This window comes from Callithrix jacchus, chromosome 1, assembly GCF_049354715.1.
Source record: "Callithrix jacchus isolate 240 chromosome 1, calJac240_pri, whole genome shotgun sequence".
Taxonomy (NCBI): domain Eukaryota; kingdom Metazoa; phylum Chordata; class Mammalia; order Primates; family Cebidae; genus Callithrix; species Callithrix jacchus.
Genome location: NC_133502.1, coordinates 181,077,209 through 181,090,692, shown reverse-complemented (window position 1 = coordinate 181,090,692; position 13,484 = coordinate 181,077,209). Strand labels below are relative to the sequence as shown.

The following is a 13,484-nucleotide window of genomic DNA, read 5'->3' as shown; positions in this document are numbered from 1 at the left end:
CTCCTGGAAGCGTGCAGCCTGTGGATATGAACAGCCTCTCTGGAAGGAGACTTGGCTCAGGTCCTGGTGCTGCCTCCAACTAGCCAGGAGACTTTGGGTGAGTGACTCTCTCTGAGCCTCAGTTTCCCCATCTGTAGAATGGGGATGATAGTCCCTACTTGGTAGAGTTGTATTTAATGAGATGAGGTACAGGGTCAGTGTTGCACCCAGCAGTCACTCAGTAAGGGCCCCGAAGTGTCAGCTATGAGGACTGCCCCCCTCCAACACACACTGTGGTCCTTGTTTTGTTCTCTGAAGCCCCTGAGAGCAAAACCCCTCCACTGTCCTAATCCTAGGGCTTTAGAGAGTTAAGGACAGCTGCTGTGTCTCCATTGCATCTTTTCTCATCCAGCTAGGAAGACCTCATAACTTCTCCTGTTCTTTGTATATAGCGGACACCCTCCCTTCTGGATAATTTCCTGTTTGTGAACCTTCTCTTTAATGATGTCCTGCATTCTTGAACTTGATACTACAGGTATGGCCTGAGCAGCAGAAAAGAGCAAGGAGGGCACCTCCTTTGTTCTGAACTTGCTACCTCTATTAACATGGCCGAGGAACACATTCGTTCTTTGAGGTAGCATCACCGTACTGCAGACTCATAACATCAGTCAAGGGATCACAGCGGAGGGGGAATCACAGAGGAGTCTATTAAGTGTCATCTCTGGCTTTACCGTCTCCTCTCTGGATCTCAGATGGACTGCCTCTTTGCTTCCGACAGCTTCCTCAAAGCCTTAAAGGGCCCCAGACCATATTCGAGTGCTCACTATGTGCCAGGCATTGTGCTGGGCACTGACGATGCAGTGATGGATGAAACTGACATTCTCCCTGTGCTCTGGGACCTGACATACAGCAGAGGAGGATTAACGGCAGTCGCAGGCAGTGCCAGGGAGAAGATTGTGCGGCAGGGACAGGAAAAACGTGGCTTTGCAGAGCGGGATGTACGTTTCAGGCCCTCACCAGGGCCCGGGAGTCTTTGCGAGATCCACATGCTCCCCCTTGTGGTCAGACCAGGTTTTATTCCGCCGGGTTTCAGGACACCGATAAATGCAGACGTGGTCTTGCCCTTCAGAAACCGCCTCGCATTTTCTGGGATGGCTGCTGGGGAAGCGGCTTATTATTATTTTATAGGAGTTTGGGTGGGTGGCTCAGATTTTTTTGGCCATCGGCTCCAGGAGAAACAAAATAACCCAGAGTGATTGATGGGCCCATTGTAAATTTGTAAAATAAATCTGCTTGGCAGAGAGATTCAAAAAACCTGTCAGGCAGCAAACATTTTTTTAACAGCCTGTAAAATTCCCTGCGTCCTTCACATTTGTCAGCGTCAGGCTGATGATGCATCTGATAGGGCCAGCAGCGGCTGCACATAGAAAGGTGGGCCAGCAGCATTTCCCGCTTATCTGATGCTTCTTACGTTTCCATGGTCTCAATGCTTTCAGCACCAGGACTGGGGGGTAGACCAGGCTAATTAGTCCAGGTGGGCGCTGAGTTTGGAGCCACTGGTGTAGATGGATGGTCTCAATCCGTCAGCTGATGGATCTGTCTCTATCCGCAGGACAAGATCCTGTGGCCTCTTGTCCTCTGATAACAGTATAAGTCACCGCTAACAAAAGGCTAATGAGTGCTACTCTAAGGACACTACTGAAGTTGCACATGACCACTGGCTTTGTGTTCTGACCCCAGTGTGGCCACTGGTTCATGCGCTCATTCAGCAACTCCACGAGGGCCTCTTCTGCAAAGGCACTGTGGTCAGCACCAGAGGTCCCAGGGTGAGCAAAAGCCGGCCTGGAGTACCCAGCATGGCAAAGGTCTGGATGCCCCAACATGAAGTTTGAGTTTATCAGGAAGTGGATGCCACCGAATGTGACACGGGAGGAGGTGACCCAGAAAGGGGAAGCTCAGTGTGCTCTTTCGATGTGTTCAGATTAAGTTCTGAAGCTTTAAGAAAAATTCAGACAGGACGGCCTTACACAGAATCCTGTCTCACTCCCCCTTCTGGTGCTGAAAAACATAAGCAGACTGCCCGTGTCACCTCCACCCCTGTGTCTGTTAGGGAGGCAGATCAGACCCTTGGATCAGACTGTCATAGGCATTTAGGCCACACTAATCCTCCTCACACTGCAGAGCAGCCGAATGACTTCACCCCTCAGACCCGCTGTCTCATCTTCTGTAAAATGGGGATAGAAGCGTTCCAACCTTGTACTCACATGAACTAACTCTGTACTCACTGAGCGATTCAGTTATTTAGTGAGGATGCTCCCGGGGACCTCAGCACAATGTCTGACGTGTGGTAGTAATAATAGCATGTCGTTGCCATTGTTAGTTCAAAGTGGGGTCTTTCCACCTTCCATCTGGCCCATGTCAGACACTGAAGAGCAGGGGGCTGTTTGCTGGTTGACTGAGTGATGGATGTTCCACTAGCATCTGTGTCTTGAGTGTGGCACAGGCTCCCAAGCAGAGCAGCGGCAGAGCCCAGGGTGCGCAGAGTCCACTAGGAGTGCCAGCTGCTGCCGGCCTCTCCCTGCTCCTCCCCGCTCCCCACCCTCCCTGACTCATCATAATCGACAATGCTGGGCCAATTAGGAGCAGTAACAATTAAGATGTGCTGAGGGCATGTGAACATTTGCAAACACTTATTAAAAAGCATCAATAATTAAGTGTGCCTTTAATAGTTACATTTCTGGCCTCCAGACATATCTGTTTCTGGACCTCCGGTTGCAGCTTGCTTTGAGATCTGTGTGAGGGCCCTGCCCGCTGGTAATGAGAATTTAAAATTCTTCCCTGACTTGAATTCTGGGATTTGACAGGGAAACAGCAGTAGAAGAATGCCAGGCCCCTTTCCAGGTGCCTGATCCTAGAAGTGTGGGCTTCAAAGCCAGCCACAGACTGGGTGGAAATTCAGGCTCTGCACCGAAACGCCTTGGGGAGGGCCCTGGCCCTCCCTTTCCTGGCCTGTGAGGTGTGCAGAATCACACCGTCTCATAGGAAAGACTTCAGGGTTAGCAGTGATACGTGCAAAATGCCTGCCACATTTAAGATCCATGCACAGAGGCTTTTGTTAGTGGTGGCTCACGCTGTTACCAGAGGACAAAAAGAGGCCGCAGTTAGCTGAGGGACTGAGCCCATCTGTCTACACCAGTAGCTCCGAACTCAGTGTCTACCTGGACTAAGCAGGTAACAAAAGTGAGATAAATCAGTCTGGGTGGGGCCTGGGAGACACAGTCCACAGATTCTGTCCAAAGGGACGCTGCCCCTCAGCTCCAGCCCCTAGAGTCAGGCAGAGAGTGCAGAGCCACTTGTCCAGGCTTTCTTTTTTTCAAGGGAAGTGGAAAATCCAGGTATTTCCATGAAATCTACTGACTGCTCAAAAAATATGACAACTCAACCTTTTTTTTTTTTCTTTAATCACTGCACCAGCCAAACTCCTCTGTGGGTTGGTGTGGCCACAGCCCCAGGCTGCCCCCATGTCTACATGGCCCCCAGGCTGCCCCCATGTCTACACGGCGGCCCCCATTTTCCAGGTAACTCCCCAGGTCTCCGCTTCCTTTGAGCCACAGAGGCTTTCAGATTGAAATGCATCCTTCCGATTTAGTGACAACCCGTAACAAATCGGTGTGGATTGGGAACCAAATAGGATAACTGGGAAGGAAGTAATTGAATAATCTAAATTCGGCTTTGAATCCCATCTGGTATTGAGGCTGAATGGGCACATTCAGAGACATGTGGAGAAGAGGGGGCGCACCCCTCACTGCGATTCATTTTCCCATTGCAAATCTAGATGGGGCGGGGGCTGGGAGCTGGCTGTGGTCAGAATCCTAACTCACAGGGTGGCAGTCACAACCCCTCTGCTCATTAACATCCTAACTTGGGGCGTTTGCGGATTCAGTCTGGGTTGGACTTTATTTTTTAACACATCTGTAATTGTGAGTCAATAACACCCATTTTGGGTTTTTTGTTTCGTTTTGTTTATTTGTTCATTGGACTAAACCACCCCGACACCTCCTCTGTGGGGTGTAATGAGATTTGTTTTTTTAACATGCTTTTAAAGTAAAGAAATAAATACAGTTGAGACTTGTAAAAGGTGATCATTAGAAAATGGGCCTTGGCCCCATAACTTTAAAGTAATAGCCCCATTAGGGAGAGGGGCAATGATTTTGTGACCGTTCCTCCGCATTTATGCAGCAAGGTGGAGGCCGTCCCCGCAGGTTGGGCGTCTCAGTAAAAGCTTTTCCAGCAGCCATTTAACCTCCATTTACGAAGAAATAAAGCAAAATTGATGCTGATTTGGGCCTGCTTTGGGGGATATTTCTGCTCCATAAAAGCCCTTTTGCCTGTGGTTTGTGGAGCAGCCCGGCACTTCGGAAGGGCCGCTGTTGATAAAGATGAAGCTTTATGGCCACGATATTTGCTGCTAACAGCAACCTAATGCAGCATTTTCATCTTTGTGCAATTAATGTTAATGTCTGCTACGAAAATTGTCATTAAATACCATTTTAAAATCCATTCAATTTGCATATGCAAAGCCCATTTACCATCACAGAAGATACAGCCAGCACTTCATCACGTCTTTTCCCCGGAATTGTGGCCACTCGGTTTTATAGCACTTTAAGACGCTATATTGAAAGCTGGATGCTTGTCCTTTCTGAGCCCAGCTGACTTCAGCGATGCCGTGGGAAACCCCAGCCCTGGGACCAGAAGCTGTGAGTGTTCCATGCACGTCGGTTCCAAGGAAGCGGGACACATAGCGAGGAGCACTGGATGGGGAATCCCGACGACTGGACTCCAGACCTGGCTCAGTTAACAACTGGCTGTGCAACCTTGGGAAGCGCTCTTCATCTCTCTGAACTTCTTTCTGTTTTCTCCTGTTTTAAATAAGGGCTTTCGACCAGGTGATCACTAGCATCTGTGTGTTCCAATCTTTCCTATTTTTCTTTTTTTGAGATGAAGTCTCACCCTGTTGCCCAGGCTGCAGCGCAGTGGCGCTATCTCAGCTCACTGCAACCTCCACCTCCTGGGTTCAAGCGATTCTCCTGCCTCAGCCTCCTGCGTAACTGGGATTTCAGGTGCCCGTCACCACGCCCGACTAATTTTTGTGTTTTTAGTAGAGACAAGAGGTTTCACCATATGGGCCAGGTGGGACTTCTCGAAGTCCCAACCTCAGGTGATCCACCCGCCTCAGCCTCTCCAAGTGTTGGGATTACAGGCGTGAGCCACTGAGCCTGGCTCTATTTTTAAATATAAACATACTAAGGGTTGAGAGTCCAGGCCAAGCCCTACCATGAAGAGGTATGAACTTCAGGAGGTCAATGAACCTCTCCCTGCCTCAGTTGGAGAATAATCCTGCCCACCTCTGGCACAGAGTTTTTTGACCATGAAAAGACATTGGTGTGAAGGTTTAGAGCCAACCTGAGGAGGCAGAACACACCCTGAGAGTCACAGGAGTGCTGTGATGTGTTACAGGTGTAGCTCCCTAGTTACAGATGGGGAAACAAGCCCTGGAAGGGGAATGTGATGTGGAGACGTGGGGACAAAGCTGGAATTAGTACCCCAGGCCAACTCCCAGCCCAGGGCCCCTCTCCTGACACCATGCTGTCTTTGAGACACTTGGTCACCAGCATGGATTGTTCTAGTGACCTAGGGCACAGCACGGACGAGGAACAGGGGTTCCTCTCTGCCCCAGGACAAGGGAGGGCACATGTGTTGGGAGCTGAGAAGAAGACCCAGGTTAGCAGCAAAAGTAACAGGAGACGTCTTGGGGGACCCACTTGGGGGATGATCTCAAAGGTGCAGGAAGGACAGTGTGCGGGAGTTCATTAATACAGCCCCAAAGTGACTTTCCAGTGTGTCTCTGGTGTCACCTTCCTGGTTTCAGGGCTGGTGGATAGAAATGGATTTCTGGGGAGAGATGTGCCTGGTAATTGAGGCCATGAGAGGTGGGAAAGTTTACCAAAGAGGCGATGCTGAGCTGAACTTTGAAGAATTGGTGGGTTTTCTCACCTACTCATTCCTCAGGATTCTTTCCCAGGAGTGGAACGGTGGGAAGAGCATACAAAAGCATACATAGCACATGCTGTGGAGAGAGGTGTGGCGGGGCCCCAGAACCTCAAACACAATCACCACGTGATCCCACGATCTTGCTAGGGGTACACACCCAAAGAATTGAAAGCGGGACCGGAACAGATATTTGTACATTCATGTTCATCACAGCAGCACTCATAACAGCCCAAAGGTGGAAACAACTTAACTGTCCATCAGCAGATGAATGCACAAACAAAATGCAGTCTATACACACAGGGGAATATTACGCAGCCTTGAAAAGGAATGAAATTCTGATGCATGCTGTAACATGGATGAACCGTGAGGATATTATGATAAGTGAAATAAGCCAGACACAAACAGGCAGACATTGCATGATTCCATTCATATGAGATCTCTAGAGTAGTCAAAGTCAAAGGAACAGAAAGTAGAATGCTGGGTGCCAGGGGTTTGGGGTTAGCGTTTAATAGGGAAAGAGTTTCAGTTTGGGATGATAAAGTTCTTGAAATGGATGGTGGTGATGTGAATGCAATAATTCCCACTGAATTGTATACTTTAAAATGGTTCACATGATAAATATTATGTATATTTTACCACAGTACAAAATTATAAAAATGTAATCCCAGCACTTTGGGAGGCCAAGGTGGGCAGATCACAAGGTCAGGAGTTCAAGACCAGTCTGGCCAACATGATGAAACCCATCTCTACTAAAAATACAAAAATTAGCCAGGGTGGTGGCACATGCCTGCAATCCCAGCTACTCGGGAGGCTGAAGCGGGAGAATCGCTTGACTCCGAGAGGCAGAGGTTGCAGTGAGCTGAGATCATGCCACTGTACTCCGGCCTGAGCGACAGAGCGAGACTCTGCCTAAAAAAAATGATAAAAAACAAAAAGTAAAGAAGGAAGTATAATCCAAAAATATATGTATGGTGGCATAGTCAGAGGAAGGCACCTAGTCTGGGAGAGGCGAGAGGAAAATTGGAAAGGCAGGCTAGAGATGGAAAGTCAGTGGCCTTGAGTGAGGGCTAAGCAGGATGCTGCCACACTGATAGCTGAGAGGTTGGCTTTGTCAGCCACAGGCCACTGAACGGGGCTCCAGAGGGCCAGAAGTCCACACCAGTCACTCCTGCCTGGGAGCAGCCTCTTCTATTTACTCATTCCGTGCAGTACACAAATACTGGTCACTTTTGTAATAAGGACCAGCTTGTGCAGTGATGTGGACAGGGTTGGGAAGTCCTGCTGTAGTGGACATTGCTGTTTTTGCCTGCCTGGCATCCATCCCCCGCCTGGAACAGAACCCTGGTCTGTACACCTTTTCCATCATCTGCCCGCAGAGACTGCAGGGACTGGTTTAACCCCTGACTCCAGGGAAGGGCACATGTCAGCCCAGGTCAGCCAGGCTTCAGATTCCCCTGGCCTCAGCCACTGGCTCAGAGGCAGGCACATGACCCAGGCCTGGCATCTCAGCCCTGGCCACAGAAGTTGGGTAAAAGGTAGTCATGTAACCGGGAGCGATGGCTCACTCCTGTAATTCCCAGCACGTTGGAAGGCCAGGGCGGTTGGATCACCTGAGGCCGGGAGTTCGAGACCAGCCTGACCAACATGGTGAAACCCCATCTCTATTATAAATACAAAAATTAGCCGGGTGTGGTGGCGTACAGCTGTGGTCCCAGCTGCTTGGGAAGCTGAGGCAGTAGAATCACTTGAACCCGGGAGGTGGAAGTTGCAGTGAGCTGAGATTGTGCCACTACAGGCCAGCCTGGGGGACAGAGAGAGACTCTGTCTGGGAAAAAAAGAAAGAAGGATAGTCATGTAACCTGGTCCAAAGAGTCTTGAACTCAAGGTGTCTGTACCCTCAGCGCTCTTTGCACTGAAGAATGGAACTGCTGCTGGCCATCTGCAGGTGAGGGAGAAGCTTTTCAGAGAATGGTGCCCAAATCGGGAAGCACAGCCAAGAAACAGAGAGACCCAATGCTGATGGCGTTGCCTGACTGCCTAGATCCTGCTATGCCTGAAGCTGTCCCTGTGCTTTCCAATCATGTGAGCCATGAATTGAGTTTCGATTAAATGCACCTATATTCTGCTTTTCTAGAATGTCATGTGTGTGAGGGTTGGGACGTGGGTCATATCTGGCTGTTTCATCTGTGTGTTAGCAAGATAACTCTGGAGTAATGTGGAAGGTGAGTTGGGAAGGGTCAATTCTGGAAGAAGGGAGAGAAGTTAGTGGTGTTCTGCAGAAGGACGGTCAGAAGAAGACGGGGTGTTGACTGGATGGGGTGCACGGCCCATCTCCCTCCCTACTTCTGGGTGGCCTGTGGGCCCTTGTTAGCACTAGGGAGCTGATCTAAGCCCCAGGCCAGTCGTGCCCTTGTTGACAATGGTGAGGATGTGGACCCACTGGGGCATGCGTGCCGGTCATCTAACCTGTGGTGACAGTGGGGCCACGGGGCAGTCATTTCTGGGGATGGAAGAATAGAACAGCTATTTCTCAGGGGGAAGGTGGGCGCTCTCTTGGGTCCCGGATTTATTCTGCATCTTTACCTTAGTGATAGTTACCTGAGTGTTTCCATTTGTAAAACTGCATTAAGCTGAACATCTCACGATTTGTGCATTTTACTATGTATAAGTGAAACCTCAATTAATTTTTTTAATTTCATAGCTCTTGGAGCTGCAACTCACATTTCACCCTACGTCAACATGAACAGTGGCTAACATTTATTGAGCCCCTGCTGTGGGCCAGGCCTGTGCTCAGCTTGTCGTATGCTTTACGTCACTGAAGCCTCAGCATGCTGTGAAGCAGGTGGTACTCTTATCTCCATTCCACACATGTGGAAGCTGGGGCAGGGACCCCACGGCCAGTCATGGCCAGAGTCCAGGTTTGGGCCCAGGCTCCAGAGCCTCTCTCGAGGCTTCCCTGGGGTGGTGTGTGCTTGGGTAACTTGGCAGGCTCTCCTCTCTCACCCCATGAAGACAGAGACAGGTCTTTTTTTTTTTTTTTTTTAAATTTTGGAGTCTGTTTGCCCAAGCTAGAGTGCAGTGGTGCTATCACGGCTCACTGCAGCCTCAGTCTCCTAGGCTTAAGCCATCCTCCCACCTCACCCTCAAGTAGCTGGTACTATAAGCACATGCCACAATGCCCAGCTAATTTTTAAAATTTTTTTGTAGAGGGGGGTTTTGCCATGTTGCCCAGCCTGGTCTCAAATTCCTGGACTCAAGTGATCCTCCCATCTGGGCCTCCCAAAGTGCTAGGATTACAGATGTGAGCCACTGGGCCTGGCCCAGAGACAGGTCTCAGTCACTGTTCGCTCATCAAGTGAAAATGGGTGACCTGGGCACAGCCCCACAAGGCACCCTGCCACAAGGCCAGGACCCAGCTCAGCAGGATTCTGGGTGTGGCTACAGAAGTCACACAACAGAGAGTCGTTGGAGAGAGAACACTGGGGCTGGGAGGATGCTCCACTTCCCTGTCACCCTCCGATCTTGTCCCCGATTCATTCGGTACCCCCACCCCCTCAGGGGATGAAGGCCTGGCTGCCAGCCATCTTACCGTGCCCGGATCCCAAATGTCATGTTTGGAGGGAGAGAGGGCGGCTCCTTCTTCAGGCGCCGGTCATCCTGGTCACTGATGCGGATATCGTTGAGCTGACGGTAGAGGAAGTTCTCCCGGGCAGTCACCAGGCCAGCTTTCACTGCCCCGCGGTTCATTGCAATGTAGTTCCGGGTCAGCTCGTGGGGACAGGTGGGCTGCTGCTTAAACACGTTCCAGCGTCCGATGGCTGAGGGCAGGGAGAGACCCCCAGGGCAGGGTCAGCCTGGGAGGAAGCACCTCAAGGCAGCTGACAGAGAAGAAACGGGGGCACGCGGGTCTTTGACCTTTCCATTTACCTGAGCCTTCTGGGTGACAGCCCTGCCTGGCCCCCAGAAAGCATGATGGCCTGAAAGGGAGGGGGCAGGGCTCCCAGATGCCAGAGGGTTCCCGAGCCAAGCATCTGCGCTGGAGCTGGGCTGGCCTGGCCCTTGACTTCCTCTGGGCAGGCAGAGCCCTGGGCAGGTCACGGGCTCATTCTGTGCTCGTAACCCACTCAACACAGCACCCATAGTCCCTGCCGAGAGTGCTGGTGCCAGTTCTCTGAAACCGCACACCAGGGTCCTGCCTGACCCTCTTCATCTCGGCTGCGCCCTGGGTTTGACCCCTCAGCTGCCCCGGCTGGCAGTCCCTGGGTCTTTCTCCAGCACCCAACCAGCTCCCAAGCGGCAAGCTAGGGCTCTGTGAAGAGGGGTCAGCCACCCGCCCACTCCTCGGCCCTCATGCTCCAAAGCGTGCTCCCTCACCTTCAGGGACCCCTCCATCAAGCCCTCGGATGTAGAGTCCGTAATTAAAATCAATGCCGGGCAGACTGCAGCTTCTTTCCCGGGGCTTGCCGAGTTCAGCCTGTCGGGGGAAGGACAGAGGGCAGAGGTGAGGAGTGGAGTCTCAGACCACCCATATTGTAACCTGGCAGCAGGGAGGCACCGGATGCCTGCGTTACCCCAGGCCTTGTGCACGGCCTTCAGGGTGGCACAGGAGCGGGTGGCAGAGCCCTCCCTGGGAGGAGCGCAGGCTGCGGCTGGCGTGGGGCCACACAGTAGAAGCTGGTCCTTGGTCCTCGTGTCTGCGCTAAAGGTGAATGAGGATGTTGGAAATGGGAGGTCTCTCGGCACCTCCGTATTGGGGTGGGAAGCACAGTCCCCGAGCAGAGCAGCTGTGTTTGGGGAGAAGCTGACTGGTTCAAGCTGGAAATGAAAGACCCAGTTCAGGAGGCCTCATCTGGAGGCCCTGTCGAGGGAGGAGGACATCTTTCTTACCTTCATCCCCACCTTCCTCCCACCAGGGACCACTCAAACCGTCAGCCCCGTAGCACATGAGGAAATCGCTTCCTCGAATCCTCAGTTTCTGGGGAAGATACAGTGACAGGGTGCTGCCACCCTCTGCACCTGGCCAGCTGTCCTTACTCCCTGGGACTCTAGGGAACTCGTTGGCCTCTCAGAGGGGGTTTGTACAGTGAAATTGCCCTGTCATCAACCACATTAGCCCCCCTATTTATAGCTGTGGAAACAGGCCTAGAGAGGCAGGGTCCACATTCACGGCCCCCAAGTGCTGGGCAGGGCATTGCACTGAGACACGCCTGTCCTGTGGGCTGACGCTCCTGATCATTCTGCCACGAGTCTCCCTTTAGCGCAGTGGCTCCCCACAGTCAGAGGCCCTGTCCTGCACAGTACACAGATGCCCATCCGCATCTGCTCCATCGATGGGCACCTGCTGGGTTCTGACTGCATCCCAGGCACGACGTCTGGGGCTCCTTGGCCATCCCTCATGTTGTCTGCACAGCCACCTGGGAAGACGGTGTTTCTCAGGGGAAAGCTGAGTCACAGAGAGATCTGATAGGTGACCTCGGATCAAGCAGTAGGAGGTGGCAGAGCTGGGACCACAACCCAGGCTGGCTGCCCCCACCCACTCTCAGATCCACAAGCCAAAGAAATGCCCACAGCCCCAGCTTCTTGTGGTGCCAGTAGGTCCCAGGGCCATTACGGAGAAGGGTGGGTGCAGCTGCTCCTCCCGCTGCCCATGAGCCACAGGCTGAGGACTCAAAGTCACAGGGTGTTGTTACATCTCTCAGGAGCTCTCTGCTCTGGCTGCACCCAAGACTCCCCAAAGGGTCTAGTGGGCTCTGGTCTCACTGTCTCCTGCCATCTCATCTATATCCCCATCTCTCCAGCTCCCACAGGTTGGGTGCTGAGAGGTAGACGGATGGTCAAGGACGACCCATCGTGGCTCAGCACTGCTGCTGGAATAAAACCTCCCTCAACTGGTAGTCCAGGCCCCACAGCCTCCTACCCACCCAGCCCTGCAGCTTGGCCTCGCAGGCTCTCCCACAGCCCCTCGTTGAGACAGACAAGCCCACCCCCCTGCTCTGAAGGATCGCAGGTATCCCAGCTGCCTCTGTTGCTCTTTGCTCAAGACCCACCCTTACTGGTCCTTATTCTTCAAGCCCTGTCTCTGCCAGAAGCTCTCAGGACCCCTGGGTTCACCATGGCTTGCCCTCATCTGAACACCAGTGACTCTTACCATCTGTTCTATTCATTTGGGGCTTAGAACTTGCCACCTTCTCGATTTCTAGGAATTCACATGCAGCCCACCCTGCCTGGATTACACACTCCCACCCGTACAGAGCCATGGCTCCTATGACCTTCTTTTTCCTGTTGGCATACAGCAGGTACAAAATAAATGCCTGATATTAAAAACCACTTCCTCTGGAAAGTCTTCCCAGATTGGCATCAGTCCTAGACAAGCCTCCTTATTATATGGTGGCTCTGCAGCAGCCTCAGCCTACCTTCATGGCACTTACAAAATGACAGAGTAGCACCTTTCAAGGGATGGAAAGTAGCTTCATGGTTGCCAGGGCTGGGGACAGGTAGGGGGAAGAGATGGAGAGATGGACAGCTGTGATGGCTAAGGGGCGTTCTTTGGGGAGTGATGAAAATGTTCTAAAATCGATTGTGGTGTGATGGTTGCACAACTCCGTGAATGTATTAAAAGCCACTGAATTCTACATTGTAAATGGGTGAATTGTAGGAAATGTGAATTACATCTCAAATAAGATCACAAAGTCGTGTAATTAAGTCATTCATCGCGTAAGGATCAGTTTAATGTTGGTCTTCCCTCACGAGCCTGTGTGCCCCACAAGGAAAGGGATCCAATCTTTATTTTTTTAAGGTTATGTTTAAAAAAATTGACTTAATATTTTACAGCAGTTTTAGGTTCCCCACAAAAGTGAGCAGAAGGTTTGGAGATGCTTTGTATACCCTGTCTTTACTCCCATTCTTCTTTTCTCAGTGTGGAACAGCTGCTAATGAATAGGGGTTGAACAAATGAGTGGGTGAAATACTCCTGTCTTAGTCAGCTTAGGCTGCCATAGCAAATTATTACTGACGGGGTGGCTTCAACAATAGGCATTTATTCCTCAAAGTTCTGGAGGCTGGGAAGTCCAAGATCTAGGCACCAGCAGACCCGGTGTCTGGTGAGGGCTCTCTTCTTGGTTTGCAGATGGCCGCCTTCTTGCTGTATCTTCACGTGGCAGAGAACAGAGAGAGTTAGCTTTCTTCCTCTTCATTTAAGGGCACAAATTCCATCACGAGGGCTCTGCTTTTATGGCCTACTCATCTCCTAAAAGACCCACCGGCTAATGTCATCCCATCCGAAGTTAGGTTTTGAATGTTGGGGGTACACAGACATGCAGTTCATACAGCCTACTTTGAGACCATTGGCTCTTTTCTACACAACAGTTGTTTCTCTCCCTCTTCTTTTCCATCTCAAATCCCAGCCCCCAATGCCCCTCAAGAGTGACAGAGCTCTGAGTCTCAGGCAGGTGCAT

At 51.4% G+C, this 13,484-nt stretch overlaps 1 protein-coding gene across 2 annotated transcripts in view; it reads right to left on the bottom strand.

Moving 5' to 3' along the window:
• CFAP77 (cilia and flagella associated protein 77) overlaps nt 1-13,484 on the bottom strand; it is a 160,088-nt gene that overhangs the window by 61,704 nt on the left and 84,900 nt on the right. For both annotated transcript variants that reach the window (XM_035261255.3, XM_017977029.5), the window contains exons 2-3: nt 10,405-10,504; nt 9,620-9,848 (exon numbers count right to left, since the gene is read on the bottom strand). In XM_035261255.3, coding sequence (XP_035117146.2) covers nt 9,620-9,848; nt 10,405-10,504 — 329 coding nt within the window. The remainder of the gene's footprint in view (nt 1-9,619; nt 9,849-10,404; nt 10,505-13,484) is intronic.